General features: G+C 41.8%; 5 protein-coding genes across 6 annotated transcripts; 3 read left to right on the top strand and 2 right to left on the bottom strand.

Annotated features, from left to right (window-relative positions):
* Positions 1-422: 422 nt before the first annotated feature.
* On the top strand, positions 423-4,604 carry LOC129599624 (prolyl 4-hydroxylase subunit alpha-2-like). Its single transcript, XM_055497910.1, has 7 exons — positions 423-590; positions 756-947; positions 1,240-1,394; positions 1,470-2,014; positions 2,264-2,508; positions 2,567-2,928; positions 3,169-4,604. The coding sequence occupies exons 2-7, from the start codon at positions 763-765 to the stop codon at positions 3,321-3,323; spliced, it is 1,647 nt and encodes a 548-aa protein (XP_055353885.1). The 5' UTR covers positions 423-590; positions 756-762; the 3' UTR covers positions 3,324-4,604.
* A 24-nt stretch (positions 4,605-4,628) lies between these two features.
* Positions 4,629-6,251, bottom strand: LOC129599632 (cytosolic iron-sulfur assembly component 2A-like). The gene is made up of 3 exons (XM_055497923.1): positions 6,062-6,251; positions 5,676-5,957; positions 4,629-5,197 (listed from the first exon to the last, which is right to left on the bottom strand). Exons 1-3 carry the CDS (start codon positions 6,165-6,167, stop codon positions 5,046-5,048), a joined length of 540 nt encoding a protein of 179 aa, XP_055353898.1. The 5' UTR covers positions 6,168-6,251; the 3' UTR covers positions 4,629-5,045.
* A 1,413-nt stretch (positions 6,252-7,664) lies between these two features.
* On the top strand, positions 7,665-12,192 carry LOC129601376 (prolyl 4-hydroxylase subunit alpha-1-like). The gene is given in 6 exon segments (XM_055500178.1): positions 7,665-8,236; positions 8,366-8,517; positions 9,012-9,520; positions 9,522-9,572; positions 10,871-11,115; positions 11,475-12,192. Coding segments are annotated over 6 exon segments (1,662 nt in total). The 5' UTR covers positions 7,665-8,060; the 3' UTR covers positions 12,004-12,192.
* Positions 12,193-12,881: 689 nt separating this feature from the next.
* LOC129600221 (prolyl 4-hydroxylase subunit alpha-2-like) lies at positions 12,882-16,609 on the top strand. The gene is made up of 6 exons (XM_055498678.1): positions 12,882-13,651; positions 13,908-14,074; positions 14,351-14,913; positions 15,135-15,379; positions 15,567-15,700; positions 15,976-16,609. The coding sequence occupies exons 1-6, from the start codon at positions 13,473-13,475 to the stop codon at positions 16,401-16,403; spliced, it is 1,716 nt and encodes a 571-aa protein (XP_055354653.1). The 5' UTR covers positions 12,882-13,472; the 3' UTR covers positions 16,404-16,609.
* Positions 16,368-27,178, bottom strand: LOC129600209 (serine/threonine kinase SAD-1-like). Of its 2 annotated transcripts, none has more exons than XM_055498665.1 (19): positions 26,340-27,178; positions 25,999-26,253; positions 24,505-24,599; positions 24,338-24,423; positions 23,700-23,840; positions 23,197-23,313; positions 23,013-23,046; positions 22,434-22,502; positions 22,245-22,302; positions 22,085-22,173; positions 21,649-21,735; positions 21,418-21,530; positions 20,371-20,781; positions 19,700-20,068; positions 19,185-19,544; positions 18,771-18,957; positions 18,373-18,643; positions 17,701-18,144; positions 16,368-17,346 (listed from the first exon to the last, which is right to left on the bottom strand). In XM_055498665.1, the coding sequence occupies exons 2-19, from the start codon at positions 26,249-26,251 to the stop codon at positions 16,841-16,843; spliced, it is 3,690 nt and encodes a 1,229-aa protein (XP_055354640.1). In that variant the 5' UTR covers positions 26,252-26,253; positions 26,340-27,178; the 3' UTR covers positions 16,368-16,840. The 2 variants fall into 2 exon arrangements, with proteins under 2 accessions (XP_055354640.1, XP_055354632.1); XM_055498657.1 differs by having other exon boundaries at positions 16,369-17,346; positions 25,999-26,554; positions 26,634-27,177.
* Positions 27,179-27,697: the final 519 nt, after the last annotated feature.

The raw sequence follows: 27,697 nt of genomic DNA, 5'->3' as shown, positions 1-27,697 counted from the left end.
CACTACTCATGATCATATTACTGTATTTTCATTCCCTTGCATCCACTGACGCGGAGTTTACAACTGTGTCTGCGATAAGAATTCACTTCAGCAAAATTGCAGAATGTTATGCCAACGTATACGTCATTGCAGAATATTATACGTCATTGCAGAATATAATATTATACCTTATAATTATGTGGTAGCACTTTTACTGCGGCATATATACGTACAAAATGTATGTACAACTGGAGCCTCGTGGGCATATACCAGCATTAACTTTTCAAATATGAAAAGCGAAAGCATAGCCTAACTGCCGTGTGAACGTTCGTATCAATGTTAGGTTTTGCCCTTTTATAAAGCTGTTCGTGCTCGAGGCGTTACATCTCGCAGACTTAAAACGACGGTGAGGCTTATGCTTGCTTTCAAACGTAGATTGGAAGAAGTTGTCGCAGACTCGTAGGTGCTCGGTCGCCGTGTCCCTAAACTTCGTTTTGTTGCTGTAACTTTCATATTTTACTAATTTTGATATAACTGTTTAAATGGTAACGACATAAATTTTATTGTCTTCTTAAAAACTACTGTTGGGTTCGTGCCGGTGGAGCAATAAGGTGAATTACATATATTGTGAAGTACAGTACTGCACAGCTAGCTAGTGGATACAAATCACAATATAATATGTGCAACTTTAAATACGTTCGGCTAATCTTTATTTAGGCGAGTTAAAACGACAGTGTGTTGGCGTTTTTTCTCTATTTTTGCATCATTTCTTGTAGCCGAAATATGGAGTTCCACATAAAAGTATTTGCCGTTGTCGTCCTGGCCTCACTGCTACCGATTTACGTTTCTTCTGATATCTTTGCTTCGATGGTGGATGTCGAAACATTAATGGATACGGAAAAGAATCTGCTTGATATTTTGCGGGAAACAGCACAAAAAGAAATCGAAAAGCTCACCTTGGCTAAAAGGTGACTGGATTTATTCAACTTTTACTTGAAAATTTTTAGGATAAGTATAGATATAAGCTGCAGAGAAAACTAACGCTGGAAAATCTACAAACTTCATGCGGCTGCCATTGCGGCACAAGAGGCTTGGGGTTCTAACCATAAGGGGTGATGTCTATTTTGATCATATGAGCTGCACTGCAGTTTTACATATGAGCAATACCCTGGCACTCTAATCAGTCTGATATTATCAATAAATACCCGTATTAGGTAATAATAATATAATATAAAAAATTATTTGGATCGTTTTTGCCAGGTACATTAGCAAGTTCAAGAAAGCTTACAATTCCCACGTGGATGATACTTGGGAAGATATTGCCACCTCACCCATTAAAGCCTTCCAGTTCATTAAACACGTGACAGCAGATTGGAAACTCATGAGTACAAAAATCGAGGAAAGCATTGTTAATGGTACACGTGAGAATTACCAACTTGAGTCACTCTGCACAGCGTAAATGTCGAACGTTTGGACTTTTTGACTGTTAGACCGTACTGCGTCCGTGCGACTGCTGCGCAGTGAACGGCGCTTCCCGGATGAAGACGACATTAAGGGCAGCGCTTTGGCATTCAATCGCCTGCAGAACACGTACAAAATTCAACCACGAGATATCGCCTATGGAAAGGTGCCGGGAACACGAAGAACACCGGCGTTCACCTCCCGTGAGGCTTTCATTGTGGGTCATCAGCAGGCACTAGAGAAACAGTTCAACTCGGCGTCTGCTTGGTTGGAAGTATCCCTGGATATCTTCAATACAGAAACGGTTAAAACGCAAACGCATACGGAATTGCTGGACTGGTTACAATATTCCATCTTTCATGATAGTGGTAATGCTTACCGCGCTTTGGAATTAATGAAAGATATACAGAAAATTGATCCGACGTACGCCAATATTCCGGACAATCTGAAGACTTACGGAGGCATTGTGGAGAATGGTACAGCAGCGGAACTGGAAAGGATGAAGTCAGAGGTCATCCAGCCCAAATATATAGATGACCACTACGCCGCATTATGCAGAGGAGAAGATTTAATGGTAAACCGTGGGCTTAAGTATCCTGGGTTTATTATGCAATTGCATTATTAGAATTTTTTTCGGATCGTACAGATACATATATGCTGAATGTACTACGTATAATTGTCTCGGTTAGGCTTGATGGTAAATACAAGATGCGGAGACTTCCTGTGTAACTATTTTATTATCAGTAGGACCTGCACATCGGTATGCACTATCAATTTCATATGTGCCCTGATACATTTCCGTTTTTCTTGAACTGTTGACTAGGATCCTGAACTCAGCCGTGATTTAGTCTGCTATTTGGAAACATATGACAACCCGTATCTTCTTATCCAACCAGTCAAGCTTGAATTGGCAAATCTAGATCCGGTTGTCTATGTCGTTTATAATGCCATTTTGGACTCCCAGGCGGAAAGAATAAAAAAGATTGGCCCGCAGCATCTGTTTCGAGCCAAAGTTATTGCGCAAAATTCTACACAAGGCGTGAATTCGGATACAAGAATATCCAAGATGTATGACATAACTGTTGCAGCTCCTAGTTAGATTTTTGACGATTAAGTTTTGTCTTAGTGCTTTCTTGGAGGAATCCGTGGACGAGGTGATCAAAACGGTCAACGCCTACACAGGACATGCTACAAATTTGAACGCATCTCTGGCCGAACATCTGCAAATTAATAATTACGGTGTCGGTGGATATTATTATTCGCACTACGACTTTTTCCGCGATAAAGAGGGGGTGGGTCACCATCTCATAGAATCAAAAAAGGGCGACAGAATAGCAACGTTTTTGATGTATATGAGCGACGTGGAATCCGGGGGTGCAACCGTTTTTCCACACCTGAACGTCACCTTGTTTCCGGTGAAGGGCGCTGCGGCATTTTGGTACAACCTCCATATGGATGGCGAACCGGATCAACGGACTCTTCATTCAGGTGAAGTTCTGCGTGTTATGGTTCTATCATCTATGGAGCATAAGACTATCGGTACTAAGATTACACATATACAGAGTGGTCCTAGTTCGAAGCACATTCGGACAAACCGTTTAATGCATTTGCATGCAGTTAAGGGCTTAGCAGTCAACAGTGAAATAATATCGTGAAACAGTGAGATCTTGTAATAATATCGTGCACAATAACAGTACAGTAAATAACGCAGCTTGTGCTTGATTGCAGGGTGCCCGGTTCTGTCGGGAATGAAATGGGTGTCAAACAAATGGTTTCGGGAAGGTGGCCAGTATGTTACCCGGCCATGCGCCTTGTTTCAGGACAGTCCCGAACCCGAGCCGAATGTAGTCAGCGCAAACACCATCGTTGTAGCAAGTGCATAGAATGAATACTTTGTGATAAGAATCGTTGCTTGAATGTGCATCGTTGTTTAAAAGAAATTCCGTGCATATTACAAATGCTAAAACATGCATTTTCTACCCGTGCCAAGCTTGCTCCCTCGGAGTAGGGTCAGTTGCAACTGGGAACTAGTAACCTTAAACCGGAAACGTCTGCGCTTACACTACGAGTAGTCCTGCTCGTACAACACAAAAGATACTTGTGCTAACGGATCAGAAGGCATAATGCGTCAAACAGTCTGCCGGAAATGTGCAGTGTGCAATCGAAAACTGAATGTTTTCGTGCAACCAGATACCCGACGTCGAAAACTTTCGCGGTGATTTCTTCGTGTGACAAACCAGACCCGTGGTTTCGTAGTTAAAGAATCGGAAAATTCATCCCTACTTTACCACAAATATCTGATAGTGTTAGGAATGTTAGATGTGTAAGATACTGCAATTTGTTGCACCATAATAATAATTATATCACAAAGAATTACCATAATTATATCACAAAGATTCCGATTTCGAGTGCATTGGTAAAATGCTCCCGACTTGCCGATTTTGTTAGTTTCTGCATTCAGTGGCAGTACGGCAGAAATTCAACAGGTTAGCATGACCCCTCAATGGCGATGTTTGACCTCGAACAGATTGCTTATTACGAAAAAACGAATGACAGGATATGAGAGGAGATCATCGTAGCCGAGAAGGAAAGCGGACCATGGCGACAACGTGCGGCAGCCGCAGAGCAAGTTTAACTTTATTTATAATCCACTACATATTGCTGTTGGTGTGAAGGTGAAGTATTTCTAGTTTCTACTGTAGAGGATGGAATACCACACTAGTGGACATTTTGGCTATAGGGCAATAAATGCATTCTATGTCGACTTTGCGCTTATCGGACACTTGGTTTGGCTACAGAGTCTACCGACTGGAAAACTCTGCAACTTATGACTTATCCGACTTATGACCTTGGAAAGTGTACGTAAATGGTCCGGATCCGCGCATCAACAGCACCGTCTCGGTACTTGTTCAACGAGATTTTCCGGGAAGATGGTAAAGTTCAGAAGTGGGAAAACTGTCTCTCCACCCGTTCACCGGATACCTTTTCCGACAAATGCACTTTTAAAGTGGTCGCTATCATTATCTCTTTCTACCGTTTATATGTTGGTGATTCTCGCTCCTACTGAGCAGGCGAAAGAATTTGATGAAAGCCACGTTATAATAATGGCGTGAAATGTATTCTTCCTTCTACTGAGTGCAACACGCCAAATACATGTTCTTTGCTGGATTTAATTGTTCAATAATTCTTTCAAAATTAAGAGGGAAAGATCAAACGCACAGGTTAATTTTTGGAATAAAGTCAAATCTTCCCCTTAGTACCCGAAACACTGGCTGCATCAAACTATATTTATTCCAAAAATGGTTTAAAAGCTCGCATTCTTACTTTAAAATCCGTTTGTAAAACAAAGCATCTAATATATATGCCATCCATCTGTGACAACTTTCAAATTATGTTCAAACGGCAAATCACACCATTTATAACGAAAGAATCAGATATATGATAATAATGAACTAGACATATCACAGTCGATGAAAAGTCATCAAAATAAATGACTACTTCCACCGTATTATAACAGTACAAAAGCATATCACATCAATAACACACCCCAAATTCACTGCACATGTAATGTATGACGTCGCCAACAATCTCGCATATTATGCCATTTATGCGTATGATATACACTCCATAACAAGGTCCTTCATCTGAGAATTTTCCATTGCTGCGGCCACTCGTTCTTTATCGTTCAGCTGTTTAGAGATCTCCGCTGCTGTATTGTGCGTCCCTTCTTTCACACAGACGTTTAATTTCAACTGCCCTAAACTTACAAAAACAAATTTTAATCCCCACTCACCCGATTTCACACCTCTCAAGTTCCAAAGCCAAAGTTATATACAAAAACTTCAAAACTAACTTTTGTTGTACTTCTGTCCAGGTAATTCATTTTCATGACAAAACGATGAAAAAAATATAGAGAAACCTAAAAGACAGAACTGACCACAACTACGAATAAACTTCTCCAACCCAAAGGGATAATTATGTTTTCATTAGTGTACGTTTTTGGGACCATTCATTTCCGGTGAAGTGAGAAATCTATATGAAAAACTGATAACGCGACAAGGGATGGAACATGGTATAAACGCGACATGCTAATACTGTAGTCGAAGTCTCCGACTAATCGCAGTTATGAAGTGTTGCATAATAAATTCATCTTACTGCTCTTACATTGACACTTTACAGTTTATTTCACTGAATTTGCGAAAACAGCTAAATAACAAATCAAGCAACAAGCGTACCTGGATACGCTTGTTCCAGTTTCACACGGATGCACAACCCAATGAGTGTGGCCAAGGAGCAGTGTGGAACTGTGGGAGTGAATTCCACATAAACATTAAGACGTTCATCCGAGCTTATAGTATCGGCGCGAACATTCCTGGTAGGAATCGGAATACTGGGTTGGCACTCGTTCAATTCCTGGTGTCTGCTTCTGTGTTCCACGCGCACACCTTCCGCGTACACCACTTTAAGATCCTCAAGAGTCTGTGGATGTTCCGGATCCTTGATATAGCGTATGATATCTAGAAATTATTTAAAAATACCGCATGGATTACTGTAGTAAATCACAGCGAACCACCAAACGGCAAAGGCACCGTAATTATTTACGACAACGACGATAACATACCGAATATTTCCATTTGGTAACTGGGAAGCCTCTCTAACAATGCCATGCTTGTCGAAATCGTGGTGTAAGATAGGGAATGAAATGTTTTGAACAACAACAAGAACATCAGCGATTAGACTAGCATTAATTTTTCGATGCAGTTGTAATACGCAGCAAAGGAAAAGTACTGTAATCTGTGGCTGTGCTTAAAAAACAACGTGCTACACAAGTAGCAACCAAGCGAGGGAAGCATGCCTTCACGTCTTTCTCTTTGTTACAAAAATAATGACACTACTGCCGACTGCGTTCCAACTTCCAAAATACTGTAACTTTCCCTAATTTTGTATAAAGTGCAGAGCGACTGTTTGATAAATTGGTATCCAAAATTGTAAAGCTCTAACCTGCCAACATAAACAGTTTTGTATGCAAAGGTTACTCTAAATCTTAAAAGGAGGAAATTTTATTTTTTATTTTTTTCCTGTGTGCAACATCTATCAAAAATTCACGAAATTACAAATTGTGGCTAATAAATAAGTAATGCATAGTTCTACAAGTTTATCAGGTAAAAAATGTAATACGTGTGTAGTAAAAATGTAGAAAAGAATAAATTATTAGTAGCAAAATTTTATCTACAGTTATTCGCGGATCTATGCGTAATCTGCACAATACGTACCGTAATCATGCCGGTCTTTTTCGGCAAATTACGAGTAGCAACCGCAAGCTCTACAGCATGCAGCAGTCGCTTACTGTAGTTCACCAAATCCAAAGGTACTCGTACTGTATATCCTCCGATAAATCAGACCTTTTGACGAGTAACTACGACCGCTCTCTTGCACAGATTTGTGGCTGCAGGCTCCCATGGTGGCCATGAAATATGTTTGTATTGTCAACATGAGTTAATATAACAATTCCATAATTTGGTTTAAATCGCGGTAGTGTCGACGACTCGACGATCGAGTAGACACAAACCACAGTCCTATACTAAATAAAGTAGACACAAACCACAGTCCACACACAAACAAAGTAGACACGAATGTCAATTTAGTATGAAACAAATTTCGTTTTCATGCTGCCTGCATTTAAAATTTTCAATTTGCATGGTTAAGAGATTCCGATCCTTTGCATTAGCAATTACTGCAGTTTTCATACACAAAAATGTAAATAAGTGTCTTTGTGTCAATTGAAGTCTTAGATTATCTATTTTGTCTAATAGGATTTAAGATAATAATACAGGATCAAAGTTACTGAATTGTAACACGCAAAATCAGGTCTTAAAGGCGTACAGCTTAGGACAAAATGGTCGCATACCCAACATCTCCACATTCAGTACGAATGCCGCGCAGTGCACTGTACGACTGAGTTCAAAATATCCGTTTCGTACAAGTGCACTGCACCGCTTGCGTACAGAATGCTGGGTATGGGGTTATGCGACCATTTAGTCCTACATTGTATGTATAGGTTTCTTTGCAACCGGTTTTCAGCCGATATCTATTAATTTTGAACTAGCCGGTTGCTGATTGTCATTTAAGAAGTTGCTGGCTGTGCGTCAAACTTGAATCACCAGAATGCAGCCTGTAATCGCAAATCCAAAAAATTTCTTGCCGCCGATTTATTTTCCGAATAAAGCGCCAACAGCAGGTTGGTTGGTGAACGCCACGTTTTTTGCATCCGTTATGTTGAGGTTTAGCACTAGGTCGATCAACGGCGCGGCTTCCACAGCAACTACCTTTAAACACGCACTTTAACAGTACAATGCGTTAATACTCATATCACCAGCTACGATCGAATGATTCGCAGTTTTCTTCAGCGTCGCGGGTGTATGATCATAGATTCATAGACCAGCGCGTCTCTATATTTATGACGTTCCACAATTATATGCAACTCGTATGTAAACTCGTGTTTTAGAACGTAAACTGTCGGTGTGCTATTTTTTGTTCTCTTCTTACTTTTACTTTACGTTTTGTGTAGAAGAATTATGCAGTATTACAATCGTAAGCATTAGTTTCTTTTCTCACCAGCCATGAATATAAGTAAGTTATTTTTTGTTAGTTTTGTCTTTTTATTTAAAAATGTGTGGGCGGAGGTATTTACCTCCATGGCGGACGTGCACAACCTTATACATACCGAAGGACGAATTCTCAATATTCTGGAGCTGCTAATTGAAGCGGAAAAGGAGAAAATTGCGGCCATTGAAAAGTATGTATGTGTGCAGGCAAATTTTAAAACTTCCACTTGTAGAAATATCTGAGTGTACATGTGGTCTGTGACCAGACGGTCTGTTGATTCTTGCCGTTCTCAAGGAAGTAAACAAGTGTCCGCTTGCAGTTACATCCAACAGTTCACAGACGTCTACGAGCTACCTGGCGCGGATGTGGAACGACTGGTCTCACATCCGGTTAATGCCTTCCTCTTGGTGAAACATCTCAGCGCCGACTGGGAGAATCTTAAGAGATTTTTGCTGTATGATATGGGTGCAGGTAAAGAAAAAATATTAAGTAATAATGAGCAAAAAACCTATAAAAATTTTAATCGCATAATTATATGACGAGTGCGACCTCTGTCTTTCGACGAAATTATCGGAGGCATGCAGAATGATCGAGATAGCCGGCTAATTACAGAAAGAGAAATTACAGTAAATCTGATCCATATTTATCATAGCTTGCTAGAGGTACTACAGTATATCTATGGAGAGGCGTGTTCTATTTCGCTGAGCACATTATAATTATGTTATACAACTGTACCACATAGAGAAATATCCGCTATAGTTTCCTTTCTAAACAAAAGTTTTATTAATAAAATATCTTTTCATACGTGATAAAATTTTATAAATGCATTTAGCATTCATTCGTAATATTGACTTATTCTCTGCTCTCTAGTTCGTCCTTTTGAGCTAGCACTTTTAGTCGGTAATTGAATACTCGCTGGAATGACTCCAATGCTGTCATTAAAACCCAGATTATTTCCATTCCAGCGGCTGTACGCGATATTGAAAAGGAACGATCGGCTCTGCGCTTTCCCGAAGAAGAAGACATAAAAGGTGCCGCTGAGGGATTTGTTCGTCTGCAGCGCACATATAAAATTACCACTGAAGATTTTGCTTCTGGAAAAATTCCCAACTGGAATGTGACGCAGGTGCCGCCTATGTCCGCACTGGACTGCTATTTGATAGGTCACCGACTGGCTCAGGAAGGCGTTCATGATTATGCGGCGAACTGGCTGGAGATTTCCCTGCGGAAGTTTGATGAAGAAAAGGAAGAGATGCCAAAAATCAGGAAAGTTGACATTGTTGACTGGCTGCAGTATGCGTATTATCACGGCGGAAATCCAGTCCGGGCCTTGGAACTAACTGAGGTTGTCCGTGAACTTGACCCTGATTTCCCAACACTGGAGTCTAATTTCAAATTCTATTCGGATTTAATCGCTGAATTGGACGTCGCGACGGCACAAAAAATGAGGGATCAAAGCCGGCCTCCCCCCAGTTGTTCAGTATGACGGCCATTACGAAGCTCTGTGTCGCGGAGAAGGAAAGTTGGTTAGTGAGTAGTGCGATAATTATATTTAAGATATTTATTACAAAAATACAGTAAACTTGACTTTTAATAAATTTTGAGCAAAGCCTAATTTTAAGAAAAGCGCGGTGTAGGAATGTGCATTCATTTCTAAATGTATAATTTGTTCGTGTTTTTCACTAATTTCCCTTTGCCCAAAATTTGTTAGGCTTAAAGATTTCAAAATATTAGACTACTTTCAGATATATTTGTACGAGGTAGTACGCATGTGCACGTACGGATCGGAAGTTCCGAGCATGCTTAACCTGATAAAGGCTGTTGTTAAAGCGTTTTTGAATGCTACCTGTGTATCCACTACAAAAATGTATCACAACAATTTGAAGCGCGTTCTGTAGAGATAGGAAGAATATGCGTAATCAAGTGTTTATGAACTTCCCCGGTAGGCACAGTGGCAAGTTTAACGATGTGACAAAGCATATGAAATTATTTTTAAACTTATAATGTTAATAAACTTGTCGTGGCCAGGGGCTTAATGTGCCGGGTTTCACTTTCAAAATAACACTGTACGCACTGAAAGCGGTTTTTGCTAATGCAGCAGCGTAATCGAGGTGCAGTGTTCCTTTGCGCTGCATCTGGTCATTGCATATACGAGTGCGTATAGTATGTCAGTCTGCTGGCGGCTATGTAGGTGTTTCCGGTGTCGGTGATTGCCCCACATTCATTTTAAATTTGGCGTAAGACTTACCAAGCGTAGCGTTTGGATAGTCTTATGCAATCTTCGATGATCTACTTGAACAGATTGAAAGGTTAGCCGCTGGTAGACCATGCACGCTTATTGCTTAACAATGGTCGGACGGGATAAAGTCCGCGTGCGAAAAAATTACCAGTTCTTATCTTTGTGTTTGCTAATTTGGTTGCGTTTCGCCTACAGTTAAATGCTTTACTGCAAGTAAAGCAAAGGTGGAATATGACCATACGCATAATTAAATATGACAAAATAAATTTGCTGTAGTTTGCAAAGTACTGTAACTCCGGTTGAAAACTTTGTTTGGTCATAACTTTGTTATATAAAGCTAGAATCCCGCCAATCTGGCGGACACTTTACGTTTCATCTTTACGGCGTTTACGCTACGTAAATACTCGAACAGATTCAAGTGAATTTACCTGGATAAAGCTTTTAACAAAACGAACATATTACCATAGGTTTTGAAGCACGTTGAACAGCAACATTTATTTTTAGAAAATTTGTTATATAATCACAGTACTAGTGTATTGTACTTGCTGGGATCCAGAAACGTTTTGGAAATCATGTTCCTTGCAGGCTCCAAGAGTTGTACCGCACTTGAAGTGCTATTTCGAAACACACAATAATCCATACCTGCTGCTCCAACCGGCGAAATTTGAAGTTGCTTATGTGGATCCTGACATATATTTTGTCCACGACGTGATCACCGATAATCAGATGCAGATGATAAAGGAAGCAGCAATGGTTTCCCTCCAACGGGCTACTGTTGTTAAAGCCGGCACAAACGAAACCGAATACGCGAAAATCCGTATTTCGAAATCGTAAGTACACGTACTCTTTCCATTAAACCTTCCGATTGCTATAGCCTCCGTGTTTTGTAAATCAGTGGGTCTATAAACCTTAAAACCGCACGGCAGAATCAGCAATTAATATCAATCCCAATAGAGCGTAAATCCCAACGGCGTGTTGATGAATGCCACGAAATAACTTGAGGATAAAGTGAAAAGTTTCAGTACTACATATTATACTAGAACATAGTACTTTTATGTGTGAATACTCGTATTGCTTATATTCTTCGTGTTTGAGTTTTAGTTTAAAAGTATTGCGTTTCTAATTGATTACTCAGTGTTACCTATTAATTTAATATTAGTTATTCTGCTTATATATTGCCCTGTTGCAGTGCATTTTTGGGCGAACACGTTCATCCGGTAATTCCCGAAGTGAATCGACGCATAGGTCATGTAACAAACTTCGACATGAACCAAGCCGAACAGCTGCAAGTGGCAAATTACGGTATCGGGGGCTTCTATGACGCACATTATGATTTCTTCCGCAACCCCAATGATATCAACACCAAACACATTGAAAAACACCTTGGCGACCGTATTGCCACCTTGTTGATTTATATGACAGACGTGGAAGCCGGTGGCGCAACCACCTTTCCTGTGCTCAACGTGACCTTATTCCCACAGAAGGGATCAGCGTCGTTCTGGTTCAATCTAAACCGGGATGGGCGGGGTGATGTGCGGACTTTGCATGCCGGGTGTCCGGTATTGTCCGGCAATAAGTGGGTGTCCAATAAGTGGATAAGGGAAATTGGACAGCATGATAGGCGACCTTGTGATTTGGTGCAGGATAGTCTCTCAAGACAAGTGCCCGGTGTGGTTTGGCCTGACATGGAGCCAGCTAAGGAACAAATGGAGCGTTAATCGGCGTTTTAGAATTTTATTTTTGGTTATATTTATTTTAATTGCTTTTAAATTTTGTGTGTACGGGATCTCGTTGTTATTGTTGAAGATTTTCCTACTCGAAGGCGTGATGTGAAAACGGCGACTTACCTCTGACATGACAAGCAGGAACACTGCGCTATTCAGCAAAATAAAATAAAGCTAGCTTGAGCGCATTAATTATGTTTAAGGAAAACATTCAGTTGGCACAGTTCACACGGCGATTCTGAATAAGCTTCACACGTTGTAAATACACAACAAAACCTTAATGAGATTAACATCCACGTCATTCAATGTGCGAGGAAATCATTCTTTTACTACACAATATTACAAGAAACCAGAGAGATCAGCCGAAGCTTTGCTTTTCTAACGTCCGGTATCCACCTTGCGCTGTGCAGCAGACTGAACCCGAAGCATTACAAATTAATGCAAGTAAAAGCGCGCTAGCTGGATTGTGCTGGTAATGATAACATTTGTTGAAACCACAGCATCGATAAACACGAATGAAACATGATATTGTGAGTGCGTTGACTAAATTTCACTTCTGAATATATATAAAAAAAAGCAACTATTTAAAAGATACAATTACTTTGCGTAAACGTTTTTCGGTTTTAATGATGTGGATAAAGTCAAAATTGGTATCTTTGATTTAGTAGCTAGTATCTATATGCTGCCACAATGTATTTAATTATTGACATTATTTATGGTAACAGTCTCTCATATACCCTACACCGTTTTCACGTCTCTCATATACCTTACGACGTCGCGCGTGATATTTAGCGTCTTGCCTAAAGGCATTTGCACCTTGCAGATCTCTGTGCGATTGCAGCAACTGGCATTTGAAAATGTGTAAAAAACATTCTCGCCGTAAAGAAATCTTGATAGCAATGCAAGCTTATGTGATGAAGGTGGACACACTCCGTATCACACTATGCTCAGACTTTAGAGGTCATTATAATGCCGATTGTCTGATCGTTGTCAAAGGATGCTGAACTTTGATATTTATCGACAACACAATTGATCAGCTTTCTTTTTTTACGTTTGTGTAGTAGACTTCTCTTGCTTGTATTTTTCAATGTTAGACAACAACTGTTTAAGGAAATAGCCGGTGTTTATTCAACATCAGATAGCGTAAAACTGGAGTGTTGAATCTGTTGATATTACGTTAAATGTAAACCACAATTAAAATCCCTGTGATCTTTTTTCGCATGTGAATTTACACAACGGGACAGTACAAATGTACTCGTAGTAAAATGTTGATATGCTGAAAATGATGTTGCAACATGCATTTTCTAAACCATCGTACATGATCGTTTTGTAACGGTCTCATGTAACGGATAATGTGGACACAATTCTTATGATCGATGTGTGGCCGCGGCAATCAGCTTCCGTAATTCTGTTTTATAATCTCATTTACCTCAAACCTGGAATACGCAAATTCATACGCCAACATGATTTGCTGGTGGAGTTTGTTCTTGTTAATTTTGGCGATTAATATTTCTTCGAATAATGGAGATGTGTTCACATCAATGGCGGATGTGGGAACGCTTGTTGGATCAGCACAGCGATTAACCCATGTCCTGCAAGAGCTCGTCCGAGCAGAGAAAGAGCGAATACAGGTTATAGAAAAGTATGTCTGTCAAATAAAATTAAACACATCTGTGATAAAAAATTTCCATTTACCCGGTTGTGATGAAATTTATGGAAGAAGAGTTTGGAAGTCCTTGTGCGTATAAAACATGTCAAACCATCATGTACTCTAGACTACTCTGTAAATACTTCAACGGCATGATAAATAAACTGCCCTATGCGTAGCGGTTTAGTTAATTTGGTTAGTTTTGGTTTACATCGCCATTACGTTCACCGCAAGACAAGCATTTCTGCAGATTTGTAAAAGAACAAAAGGAATTCAATCAGAATCTACTAATCCGCTCGAACAGGGAAGGAAATTCCGCACAGTTGTACCATCCCATCACGGCATTCCGTTTTGTCAAGCACTTGGGCGTCGACTGGCAATATTATTCCCAGCTTATTGGCTTAAATCTTGCTGCGAGTATGGATTCTACATGAGCACACATATTTTTCTAATTTTTCGTATTTGATTTTGTACAAATGTGAATTTATTCGTTGGTGATCTAAGTGCACGATAGTTGAAAAAATTAATAGATGATAAAAAAAAGATAAAATTAATTTTCATCAGATGAAAATTAATATCATAAATATTGTTAACGTTGTGGCGTTAGTAATCATATAATTGTGTGGCACCAAAGTAAACTAAATGCTTACAGTATTTCGCTGCTAAAATTAATAATCTGATAAACCTTTGCAGCTGCCGTAGATGAGGTGAAACGTCTATCGGATTCCCACCAAATAAAACTTCCTGTTGAAGATGATCTCAAAGGTGCATCGGAAGCCTTGGTGCGCTTGCAACACACCTATGATTTGGACGAAGATGTCGTCGCCAGCGGAGATATTCCGGGCGTCCCAACGAAAACCAAAAATCTCACGTCCGTCGATTGCTTCCTCTTGGGCATCAATCTAGCGCATCTGCATTTTCACGATTATGCTCATCGTTGGCTAAATCTCTCCTTAAGCTTGTATGAAAAAGAAGATAAAGCGCCGCGTGAATTCGGCCAGCCCCAGCTGCGCAAGGCGGAAATCCTAGATTGGCTGCAACATTCTGTGTACAACCATGGCGATGCGCCGTGGGCGTTGGAGTTATCTGAACAACTCCTAAAACTCGACCCGGAATTTCCCAATGTTAAGGAAAACATTCAAGTATACAAAGATTTCATCGCTAGCAAAAATCTTGAAGGAAAACCAGCGGACAATAAACAGAAATTAGTCCGGGGTGGTCACTACGAGCGCTTGTGTCGTGGAGAAGGTCAACTGGTAATTTCATGATATTCGTTGAACCTACTTTGGCTGTATACTTCGAGAAAACTAAATTTCTATTAAGCACCTGGAAGGCTGATAAAGAGTACATGTCAGACTAGTTTAAAAATTTTTTTTTAAAATACAGATATCTTATCTGTGGTTTGTGTCTGTATGACTGTATAATATAATTATAGCGCACGTTGTGTATAACACTTGTACAAGCTCACATTTTGCAGAACAAGACCGTACTGTCACTACTGCGATGCTTTTACGAAACATGGAACAACCCATCCTTATTACTGCAGCCGCTGAAATTCGAGATGGCTTATACTGATCCCGAAATCTACATTATTCACGATGTGGCACTGAACTCTCAAATCGAACGGGTGAAACTGGTGTCCAGAAAGCACATGAAACGGGCAATGGTAGTGAAAGCGGGGACTGGTGATTCGGAAACTGCGCGAATTCGAATTTCCAAAAGGTATAACTCTCAAACGCAACCTCAAAGCTCGTGATTTTGCTGTTATTAGTATTATAAAGATCAAGTTTATTTTTGTTACGTTTAAACGAATAAATTAAGCCAGAATTAAGCCAGCTGCGCAACATTTCCCGCAACATCGGAGTTCGTGCAGAATTTGGCAATCAAATCATTTTTTTATTCTTTTTAGCGCATTTATAGCGGAGCAAGAAGACCCCGTCATTGGTGAATTGAACCGCAGAATTGGACAAGTTACGAATTTGAATATGGAAGTTGCAGAAAATCTTCAAATGGCCAATTACGGAATAGGCGGTCATTACGATGGTCAGTTTGGTTTTGTCAGCTTCCCATTTTACCAGGTTTTCTCAATTTTCTCAAATTATTGAAGCCCGTAAGGCTGTAACGTACCATACATATTCATTCCATATAAAAATAATATTGCTGAAGTATGAAAGTAGACTTCAAGCAGTATACGTACGAATAAACGAACCTTTTCTGTGAACATGATATGCTTACGGTAGCGTTGGAACCAATGAAATTAAAAACATAGTACTGTACACAACCGCCAAAGGTGTGCATTCCTTTTTTGGTGGTTGCAGCCCATTTCGATCACTTTCGCACTCTGAAAGAAATCAACTACGCCCAAATGCATGAGAACTGGGGCGACCGGATCGCCACCCTGCTCGTCTACCTCAGCGATGTGGAAGCCGGTGGGGCGACGGTGTTTCCTCGTTTGAATGTGACCCTGTACCCGCAACGCGGAAGTGCCGCTTTCTGGTACAATCTGCACCGCGACGGTTTAGGCAATGAAAACATGCTGCACGCTGGATGTCCTGTGCTGTCCGGTGTCAAGTGGATTTCTAATAAATGGATCCGTGAGAAATTCCAAGATCCCGCACGACCTTGTGGACTACAGCCGGATAGCCCTGAGTGGGTGGACGGCTGGCCGGACCCACCGGGTACAGAGAAGAAAAAAGCTGATGACTATTCGTCACATATTTTTGGAAATGGTTCTCCTGTGAAATGATGCCGCCTTATATTTCTAAGCGATGCTGTTTTGTTGAGTTTACGAGATTTTATAAGGACCAATTTGCAGTTCCTGTGATATTCACTCAGCTTTACACTGGCATGAATTAAGAAAATATTAAAATTTTATTAGCAAAAGCACGGCGTAAGTAGAACGAAAGCGACTCGTCCGGTAGGAGTTCCAATAAATTAGAGCTTTTCCTTTCATCGAGATCAGTGGAGAGAATCGCATGTGATCATAACCAACCTCTTTCCAATCAGCAAAATCATTCTCAGAATCAGTTAAACAATTATAAATATCACCAATTTTACTCGTAATACGCCGTCTGTGGTGGATTGTACATTGCCTCTTTTGATGGCATACATCGCTCGAGCCACCGTGAAAGGATGCGCCGGAATAATTAGCCCAATCAATTCCAGTACATCCTGAAGAGCTGGTCATACCGCTGAGCTGGAATTGATGGACGATACCAGATTGGAGCACAACTGATTCAACAAATGCAGACTCTCCTCAGTCTCCTGCGCCAGCCGTTCGTCATCATTCAAATTGACATACACCGGACTAACCGGATCATATTCCAGCTGCAGCTGATGAGCCAAATCTATATCATCCAGATCCGGTCGCCGTAGAGTGTCGGTTAGCACACTGACGCTGTTGACCGGCGCGGCGAAATGGGATGCCCCGCCACCACCACCGCGGCCCAGGCTCAGTCGCGAAGGCGACGGAGCCGGTGTGCTGGGAAATGACCAGTCTTGAATGCCGATCGGCGCGTACGCCGAGCTCGGTGCGGAGTCGTAGGGACTCAGCGTCTCGTAGTTGGAAGAGAATGACGACTCGCGGATAAAGGTCACCGGCGTGATGGTGTCGTTTAGAGGGGGATCGAAGGGCTGAATCAAAGCCGATGCAAGAGGCAGAGGAGGTACTGGAGGCGGTGGCGTATAATCTGGAAGCCGCACAATAATTCTTAGTATATATATACAAACATTTGCATTTTTTTTCACAACCTTGACCAAGTACACCAGTACACATAAAAATTTATTGTGCACGCCAATGAAACAGTGCAGTAGTACTTATTTGCTTCTGCTTCCTGGTCTTTCGTTAATTCGCTCATAATAACATGTGTTTTGCTAAAGGTTTTTGTCATATTTATAAAAACTAGTTATCGGAAATAAACTAAGATTTTATATTTAAATATGTAGTTTACATCCAAAGGCTGTATGATGTGGCAATGTTAGTCGTCCACCCCGTTTTGTAAGCACTTCAGGTTTTTCACTGCTAATAATGGGTTATCACTTACCGATGTTTAGTATATCGCTGTCGTTTTGAGCATGTGTATAGCCTGCAGCCGCGACTTCCGCCGTGATGCGGCTAATGAGACTGGCCGTGCTCTCCAGTCGTCGCCGACGACTACTGCTCCCCGCTCCCGCATCGAACATTTGCGCCAAGGGATTCTCAATCACCATTCCTCCCCCAACGTTGCTCTCTTGCGGTGGAAGGGGCGAGGGAGCAGGCGGGGGTGCCGAGACGGGCTTGTAGCGTCGTGTTTCCTCCCGGGTGCTAATGCTGGACAGTGCATCTTCATCGGCATCCGTGAAACGCTTAACCGGTGCCGGCGACATACCGCGGGAGCTTATATCAGGTTTGCTGGTGGAAAAGGATTCGCTGGACCGCTGACGGTGAGCGGCTTGCATTAAACACATTTGTAAATGCTCACAAATGCGTTTAAAGCGCCGCACTGGACCTACAAAAACCAGAGCCGCAAATTATAGGCAGCCTCAATACAAGTACAATAGTTAAGTACTTTTATCATACTGCCCTTTACCTGCATGAATAAGAAAAGAAATTGTGCTTGATTAAACATGTTTTAATGAAAGCACTGGTTAGGTCGACTTTAACACAGTGCAAAATGTTTTGGTGTAATGAGAATTATTTTGGTTTCGATAATCAAGCAGACGCATCGATGTCATACCGGATAAAAGTTTGAAGGTAATGCAAATCCCTCTTCCGGAAATCTCATCGCCCGTGGCTGTCAGTTCCGTTTGGAACTTCACTGATCGCTGCAGATTGGATAAAAACTGACCAGCCGAGGACAAAATGTTGTTCTTATCAGCCGAAAAGCCACCACGTGGCGTACTCGATGCTGACGATTGTCCAGCGCTGTTGGTTGCAACGATTCCGCCACGGCGGTAATGTACGATGTACAGACTGGGATTCTCTTGTTTTGCAAACAGATGGTGCACCTAGAAAGAAGAGGCTTCCAAAACAGCTTTCACTTTGGACGCCGGCGTAACATATAGCTCTTACATGTTTTCATTCGCGAAATTAAATTATTTTTAGCGAGTATTCTACGTTTATAAAAACATTTACCGTTTTAAAGGCTTCCTGAAGTTCCTGTCGGATGTCCGTAAGATTCTTGTTCCATATGATGAAGGAACAACATTCTCCGTCTTTATCAGCTACTAAACCCGTGGACATCGAACTGGTAGTGTTGGCCATCAGTGTGCGGAACCATGAGCGATTTTGGCCGTTACTACTCAACTGACTGGTCACACTCCTGCAGATTTAAACAATTATGATATTTCGAAAGCAGGCGAACGGAGATAGTTCATAAATTATGTTTTTGACAAAATCACTGCACATTTTCTGCTTGCTATCATGTTTTTTCAGTTGTAAAAGGAAACCACATGACCTTTATGTAACGTATATTGTTTCACGTTTCTGTGAAGCCCGGTATTAGCCAAGGCACTCGAGATTTATTGTCAGCCACTGCACAAGACTTACTCCGTAGACGGATCTCGAGAAACCTCTCTCTTCTTAGCCGTCGAGCGATTCAGCTTATCCATCACGCTATTCTCTTTCATGTAAGACGTCCCGAATCCGGAATCCTCTTCCACACTGTTCTCCGATGCCATCTTATTCCGCCGATGGAATCGCGGTGTGCCGATAATGGTCTGCTTCAAATTGCTCAGCTTGGAGCGCCACGGTGATGGTGAACTGGGCACCGACGCGGAGGCCGAGCTTTTCCGGCCGGGATATTCATTCTCATTGGCACTGCTCAGTGACGGTGTTCGTTGTGTTACAGCCGGCTGTCGTGCTGTCTTGGCGTCGCTATTCGACGGCGCGCTCACCGTGGACGAAGCTCTGCAGACGTGACAAAGAGCGCTTTTTATTTCACCATACACAGTACACGCCACCCCTGCCAGCCCCGCCGGCCAAGGTTATAATTAGACACACACAGAGAATGCTTTTGTTTGCCGGGATTTTCAAGAGATTGTCAACAAGCGGAATACACGCACCTGGTGGATGGGGATACAGCACGTGCCGCTTTGGCATCGCGGACGGTTGGCCTGGCATCGAAGGGATGCTGAAAGGGCTTGACGACGGGCTCCGGTGGATTGTAGGCTTTGTTGGGCTCGTAATTGAATACATCCTGATTAAGCTCCTGATTAGTTGGGGGAAAATTGGCGGCTTCATGCGCGGCGGACGCGGCTGCGGGATGCGACGACGACGGCGGCGGCACGGCAGTCGCGCTGGCGGATTGATAATGCGTCCTTCCGGCGTTCTTGTTGGCATTCTGGAATATTGATTCTATGGATGAGGAGGAGGATGAGCAAGCTGCCGATGGATTGACACCGGCGATGGTGTTGGTGCGGCGCGGACGGTTTCTGCACAATGCAATATTACGATAAAATATAACGTTTTTTTTGTAGGAACTACAAATTAATTTGATTCTTTCAGTTTTCTGGATAAGCTAGGTACCAAATAACACATCAACGAAAGCAAAGTATTTCAGCACAACGTCAAAGCATATAAAATGAGGCTCTGTTGACCTTTTACAAAAATAAAATTCGTCTCGAGGAATCTGGAAATCATTAACATAAACCAGGTACAGGTAATCAACTAAAAAATAAATAAAATATTTTTGATGTTTGAAAATATTTGTTGATCCATTAAACTCTAATTTTACCTGAGCTCCGGAGTGACCGTTAAGGATCCAGCATCCAATGTCTGGAAGGACACGCCCCGCCTCTTGCCGAATACCGGCGAGCCGAGTGTCAGCTGCGAATAAATCCGTCCACTGGACTCCACGCCGTTAGTGCCGGTATCGTCGTAGCGGCGCTGATCGACGCGCTTGCGTGGCGGATCGAGTGAGGAAAGACTGGGCGTGGACGTGGGATCGGCGCATGCCGAAACGGCCCGCCGCTGGCTGTGGCCTTTGGTGGATTCGGATCGCGAGCGGACCAGCTTATTATCCAATACTGGCTGCAGGCCGTTGTTCCCTCCTGCACCACTCTCCGGCTCATGATCATCATCGTCGGATGGCTTACGGCATTTGCGATCCAGCAGGAGAAAGTAAATGACTTTCTCCATGTTGTGCCTAAACGATTACACACCATCAACCAAACTATTTCCCTTTATCAAGCAATTATATTGCTTTTATATATGCCTGAAAAAAGTGTTGCAAAAAATTTAATTACGATGCTGTTTTATATACATGGTAAGCAAACATTGTCGAAAATAATTTATTTTATTATTCCGATCCTTGTACTGCTATTATACAGAAAAGCACGTTCACAACTTCTTCCTCTCAATATGTACCCAAAGTTGCCTTTTTTTCCACTCAACAAGGTTGAAATACTTACACTAAAATGCCTAACTTTTAGGCTAGCAGGTAATACAGAATACTGCCGATATAAGATTTAAGACGGCTTAAATTTTATTATCCTCTTACGGTAAGCGACGAATTACGATACACACAACCAGAAGAAAACTGTTTACAAAATTCTGCAATTAAGCCAATTTCTGCACTGATGGAAATCACCTTCGCCGTGTTCAGTAACAAAGTGCCTTCCCGTAGATGTTTTGCTATTTTTCATGCAACGTCGGCGTAAATAATTAAGCCAAGAGCAGTCGGCAGGACACCTTTGTACACGACATGACTCGCTGGCGGACTGTACGAGATTAATTAATGATGGCACGCAAGCAGCAAATGGCTCCTATGTACATTGCTCACCGATTGTTGAGCATTTCGGCCAGGAGCTTCTGTTTATCTTTAAAGCATCCCAGCGATGTCATACACGCCAGCACATCTGGATCGATGGCATCCATGGTCGGAATGATATGGGTCTGCACAAATACGAAATCGATCAGCAGCTCGCAGCTACATCTACCGCATCAACAGGACCACTGCCACCGCACAATGGCCATGGTTAAGACGCGAAAAAACGTTGAGAAAATCATTTACCTGGACGATTTGCACCACCGGAAGCTCCAACTCCAGCTCGCCTTTACCACCGGCACATACCCATGGATGCCGGATGATTTGAGCGATCTGCCAAGGAAACAGCAAATGTCAAAAACGAGTCGGAAATGGAACATCTCAAATGAAAAGTCAAAATCGATGTTTTTATATCTAGCACTAATGTTAAAAGGACTTTACAAATAGCATATACTACTGCAATTCGTTGCGAGAATATTACTGTTTACATCGATGTGAACTGGTTTCACCACATCGCGTAATTACTCTGTCTGACAGGCTTTTTAGGAAAAACAAGTAAAAAAATGCAATATTTAGCGCATTTAAGTAATCAGTCAAAGAACCGGCGCAGTAGCACTGCGTCGCCTGGGCCGCACAGATCTCACCGGATTTAATTTTATTAATGCTTCTTTTTTTCACTGACCGTCATCCTTTTATTAGGATCAACTTCAATCATGCCGCGTAATAGGTTCTGGCATTCGGGTGGGACGAAATGTGGAATATGAAAGACACCTGCGCAGAAAGAAATATAATACCATGCAACCTTGTCTCAGTAAGTACGCCTGTTTTCGCATAAGGTTCACCTTTTTTGACCTTTTCCAACAGATTGCGCAAGTTATCGTCATCGAATGGCAAAGCACCCTGTCATGCGTGAAATGTGTATATGCATTAGAAGGGATTTAATGAAGGTAATGAGAGAAATCGAGACAAGGTCGGGATCAGAATCGGGACTGCCGCCGACGGCCGAAAAACAATCCATATGCTCCACTTACCACCAACAGCGCATATAGAATTACACCGCAGCTCCACACGTCCGCGCGCCGTCCGTCGTAACGCTCACCCTGAAACGTCCATTATACCAAATCAAACGCAAATAGAAAGCGCTTTATAGTTTCAACAGGAAATTTTTAAATACGAAATATCCGGATTTTATGCACCATAAATATTCCCATCGATCAGAGCAGTATGTAACAGTCAAATTAAAGCATAGGGACGGAAGAGCGTTTAATTCAACAAATCATGTTTTTAATACAAATGGTCCAAAACTGTAATTTAGTTTAAAATGTGCTACAATCCCTTCAAGCAGCAAATTATGCACAACAGCACAAGTACTAGTACACACTTTCAGGCTATTCTGCTGTTGTTAGCTTTAAATAAAGCGAGAATTTTATAAATTTCCGCGCACATATACTGTATACCGAAAGAAACAAGTATGTATACGGACAAATCGATTTTCCTGAAGGAGTAATCACTCAGAGCTGAGTAATTGGAAAAGTATTCGGTATACATATAAAGTCGCCATTATGATTATGCCCACACATGCACAGTACAAGCCCATGATTTAGACTTACGCGAATCACTTCCGGTGAGGCATAGTGCGGGGATCTGCAATGATCAAGTCAAGATATTTTTGGTTAGTTACCATTATGACACCGGGAAGATGCTGTTCAATATGCCGGTGCCGGCGCACAGCAGGCGGTCATGGTGTGGATAAAATGAATTACGGCACGGCTCTCTGTATGCGACTTTTCATACCCGCAGCTCGTCTCCAGCATCGACCCATTCATCTGCAGCGAAGCCATCCCAAAGTCGGCTATTCGAATGTTGGTCTTGTCGTCCAGTAGAAGGTTTTCTGGCTTCAAATCGCGATGGCTGCGTACAATAAACGCAACGTGTACAATAAATTTTGTATTTTATAACCATAAATCGCGACGTTCATGACACCTTTTATACGTATAACGTGCCATTTGTTTGGACATTAATTTGACTTGATCTCGTACTTATGCGTTAATGAGATCTTTTTCACGTAATTCGTCAAAAATGGTTCGAGTGAAATAAATTTTCAATGACCTCAAAAGCGGGTCTTCAGATATCTCACCTCCTGTTTCAACATATTTTTATTGCGACAGAAAATCAATTAGCATAAGCTTAACGAGCGCAAAGCGATACTCAAGAAAAAGTTAACCTTTCGTTAATGGCTATACTAGCGGTGCGACAATTAAGGTCTGTCGTGTGAAATTACGCTCGCGCGTGCTTACCATATACCGTGACTGTGGCAGAAATCCAGAGCGGAAATGATCTGACGAAAGAATTTACGGGCTTCCTTGGGCGTTAAGCGGCCTTTCTTGACTAGATAGTCAAATAGTTCACCCCCGCCGACATGTTCTAACACCAAGTACCTACAAAATGTAAATAACTACAACACGGGCTTTCATTAATCACATCGGAAACCCCATAGACACTGTCACTGCATTCTGCCGACGCAGGCTGCCAGCCGACCTTGTTCTAATCGTAATGTTCTTCCTAACCTAGATTTCTCTCAAATTATCCAAAATTTCAATATTTCCAATGTGCATACTAAATGACCAACAATATATATATTAGTAAAAACTGTCATGAAATGGTTCGTATAAAATATTCTTTAAAATAGTTACACATTTCTTGCTTTAATTAATTCAGCGTTTTATATGCACGCCAGTCTGAGGTAAATAGCAAGATAGTGCCGAACAATAAAGCATAATTAAAACCCTTAGCTTATTTTATAAAGAAGATTGATAAAAACGCAAACAACACGGTTTTACTGCAGCAATAACATCAATAAGTCAGAGATATTGAGCCGTTTTCTTTCCTGTCAATAACGACATATTTCCCCAGTCACGCCATTCCCTTTACTTACAGGTACTTCTTGTTCTCGTAGACATCATAGAGTGCCAGAACATGAGGCTGCTCAACAAGTTTCATGATGGCAATTTCCCGTTCCACCTACATTACGCAAAACAACACATCAACAAGGCAACATTAAAACATCTACGCACATAAGGCTTCCGTTTATTTGCCACTGACCTTTGTTAAGACGGATTCACTAAGCTTTTCTTTATTGATAATTTTTATTGCCACCTTCTTGCCGGTAACGCAGTGTACACCCAGTTTAACAAGACCTACAAAAACACATTTCCCGTAAACAAAACACTGGATTGTGCGTGTTGCGTAATGGTAAGCAAAAGGATTTTAATTATACGTATGACATGGTCGGTTTGACAGTAAAGTGGCAGCATAGGACACCCATTACCAGCAAATCGTCTCCTCATTGTTTTAAATGATACCATAGCGATTACGAGCGCGCGCGTACTGGCATTGATTTCTTCATCTGGAGTTGCGATGGAACCCAGAAACGGAAAGGGGAAAAATCAATAATACCAAACGAAATCTGACGGTTCTCTAAATGAAGCATTTTACGTAGACCAGACTCTAAGCGAAGCGTTTTTCAGACGGCACACGTGATTCGACGACGATAATTCACATCCAGCTACTAATCTGACCACCACAACGTCGTTAACGAACCTTTCGATTATTGTTTGTGGCGAATAAGAAATAAGTACACTTTACAAAATACCGGCAGCTCATGCTGTTACGCAAACCTAAAATCTTCTGAGACTGTAAGATATCCCATCCATAATCGAAAAGATTACCGCGTCGCCAAATCTTCGTTTACATTTTAGTCTCGACGATGATTATTAATTACAGTACATTGTTACTCATCGGTTTAATTTGAAGATTCTACCGGTACCATGCTTGTCATCGAACGTGTATGCTTAACGCCGCATATTAAGCTATCCGACAAACAGGTACACAAAACATAAGCACAATTAATAAATCAGGACTTCTTGATTGTTGTAAAAACCACCATAGCTATGTACAAAATATATATGAGCCTACGAAAGCGATCTGTTTAATTATTTAGGTAAATAACAGTGCTACGTAATTTAATGTACACTGCAAATAATATCTATATGTGGTATGTGTATTTGTAAACATCTACTGTGACTTCCTAAATAGTTTGATTGCGGAAATTAAAGAGGGTTCATTATACGTATATATATTATGGCTTCAAGAACTGTTAAGTTCATAAATGACGAAAATTAAACTTTGAAACAGTGAAATTCCATAGCCCTGCATAATGAGTATAGTAACAGCTGCAATTTTTTCTAGTGAATTTAAGTGGGTTTTGGCCTAATAAATTTGTAGTGCGTTAACGTGGGTATTTTACTCCACCATTTATTACGCAACACTGGAAACTCATTTGCCGAGAGAAAAGCTACCAGTAAACTTGGTCGCTCTGTCTCGCGAAAACCGTTCAAAATCACTATTTCCTCATAACACGTTCCCCTCGTGTAATCAATCGTTATCAAAGGGTCGATTATTTGTTGATGAGGAGTAGAAGGGGAACACAGGCCCGTACACACCGTGTTCATCATCATCCCGAGAATGACAACTACTACCATTACCACACCGACCACGCCATATACAGTACACTGCTGTACACTTTGCCCAGCATACCTGTTTGGCCTTTGCCTAATGTCTTCTCCAATCGATAGGGACCCACATGCTGCACTTCATGATGATGCGCCGTGGACGAGGAGGACGCGTGAGCACTGCTGGCTTTCCCGGGCGAAGCCGTACTGGCGTCCTTCTGACTACTGCGCGACTCCCGCGATTGCCGGGCGGTCACCGGCTCGCGACCACTACTGCCGCTGGCCGCTTTCCCATTGGCTGTCGCGGAGGGGCCAGCCGGGTTGGTTGGCGATGGCATCGCTACATAGACGGCTTGTCAAAAAAGTCAACCTTCAAAACAGCAGCCGACTTCCTGTCGTAACCGCCACCATTCACTCATTAAGCACCGTGTTGGCCGTAGTGTGCAGGCTAATCAGCAGTCCAGATGGGTCACAGACATAACCACGTCTCGTTTTATCCATTTAATGCATAAGCAGCAGCGAGATATATATCCCCAGTGAGAGTGCGCGCCACTACAAGTGGATGGTTGTTTATCACACGCGGGATAGAACGGGGCAGAGATGCGGAGTTGAATAGCAATACAGGGGGAATGAAGGATTATCTGTAGTGTGAAGGGGACAGTTACAGAACGATTGGGGAGGATAAAGAGCGCACACATATAACACAGACAGCAGCCGTACATGTATACAGCGGCATAGCACAGTGCACAGCTATGCCTCGCTGCACGGCCAAGGAGAAGCTGGCGAGTGCGGCCTGTGCTCCCGCGTCGCCGATTCGCTTATCCCGGATGACTCATCATCTTCCCCAATGCTCTTATCCCAGTCGCCGGGAAATGTTACATGGCCACCGTACAACTTAGTGTGGAGTTCGCCGTCGTGTGGATGTGTGTACGCGGGGCGCAAGAAGAATAATAGCATGTGTTTATTGATTTTTTCGCGTTGTGTGCCGGGGCGGTAACGAACGCCGGATTAATCATCTCACTTTAGCCAATACACTTGGCATTGGAGCGGCGAGAGGATGCTGGGCTGGGTGTGCTGGCAGTTGCGTTTACCGATTTCATAAGTACAAGTGTAATCTGACTTTCAGTCGAAAATAAACATCCAGTCCCCCGTCGTCGTCGTTCGCTAGCTGGCTAAAAGGAATGGTGAGCATTAACGAGTAAAAAACCCCGAACGACAGATGCGGAAAGGATATGAAGATGTTAGCGTTATTGGCTAGGATTACTCAACAGTTCAAAGGTCTCGCCATCGAACATGCATAGCGGCTTATGTACATGACACTAATGATGAATTCTCTAAACAGCTTCCGAGATTTTCAGCTACATAAAACAGTATCGTGTTCGCCCTCGACTACTCTGTACAGCTTGCCGGCAAATAAATCGTACACAACTTAACAAAACAAAAATGTCCATCTTATAATGTAAATAGTCTTATATATACTGGATTAGAATTACACTGATTGCGAGTCTATACAAAAACAGGTAATAAATAATATCAAGTTGCATTTACAATTACAAAAATACAAAGGCTACAAAAAATAGCTACAACAACAAATAGCTACAAGTCTGGCAGTGACAAAATTATAAAAAAAAACGGAAAATTCAGTTAATGACATAGTAAACAGAAATATCGAACCAATTAATGTACTTTTATGCAAACAGAAAGTCCGCTAATGTCATATTGCACAAAAACAACACTGAATGGCCAAACTTCCATTATTGAAGTTGATTCAAATGTTTTGTTCT

The sequence above is a fragment of the Paramacrobiotus metropolitanus genome, unplaced genomic scaffold, assembly GCF_019649055.1.
Source record: "Paramacrobiotus metropolitanus isolate TYO unplaced genomic scaffold, Prichtersi_v1.0 Parri_scaffold0000004, whole genome shotgun sequence".
NCBI classification, from domain to species: domain Eukaryota; kingdom Metazoa; phylum Tardigrada; class Eutardigrada; order Parachela; family Macrobiotidae; genus Paramacrobiotus; species Paramacrobiotus metropolitanus.
The sequence above is the reverse complement of the archived record's forward strand: the minus strand, read 5'-3'. Positions and strand labels throughout refer to the sequence as shown.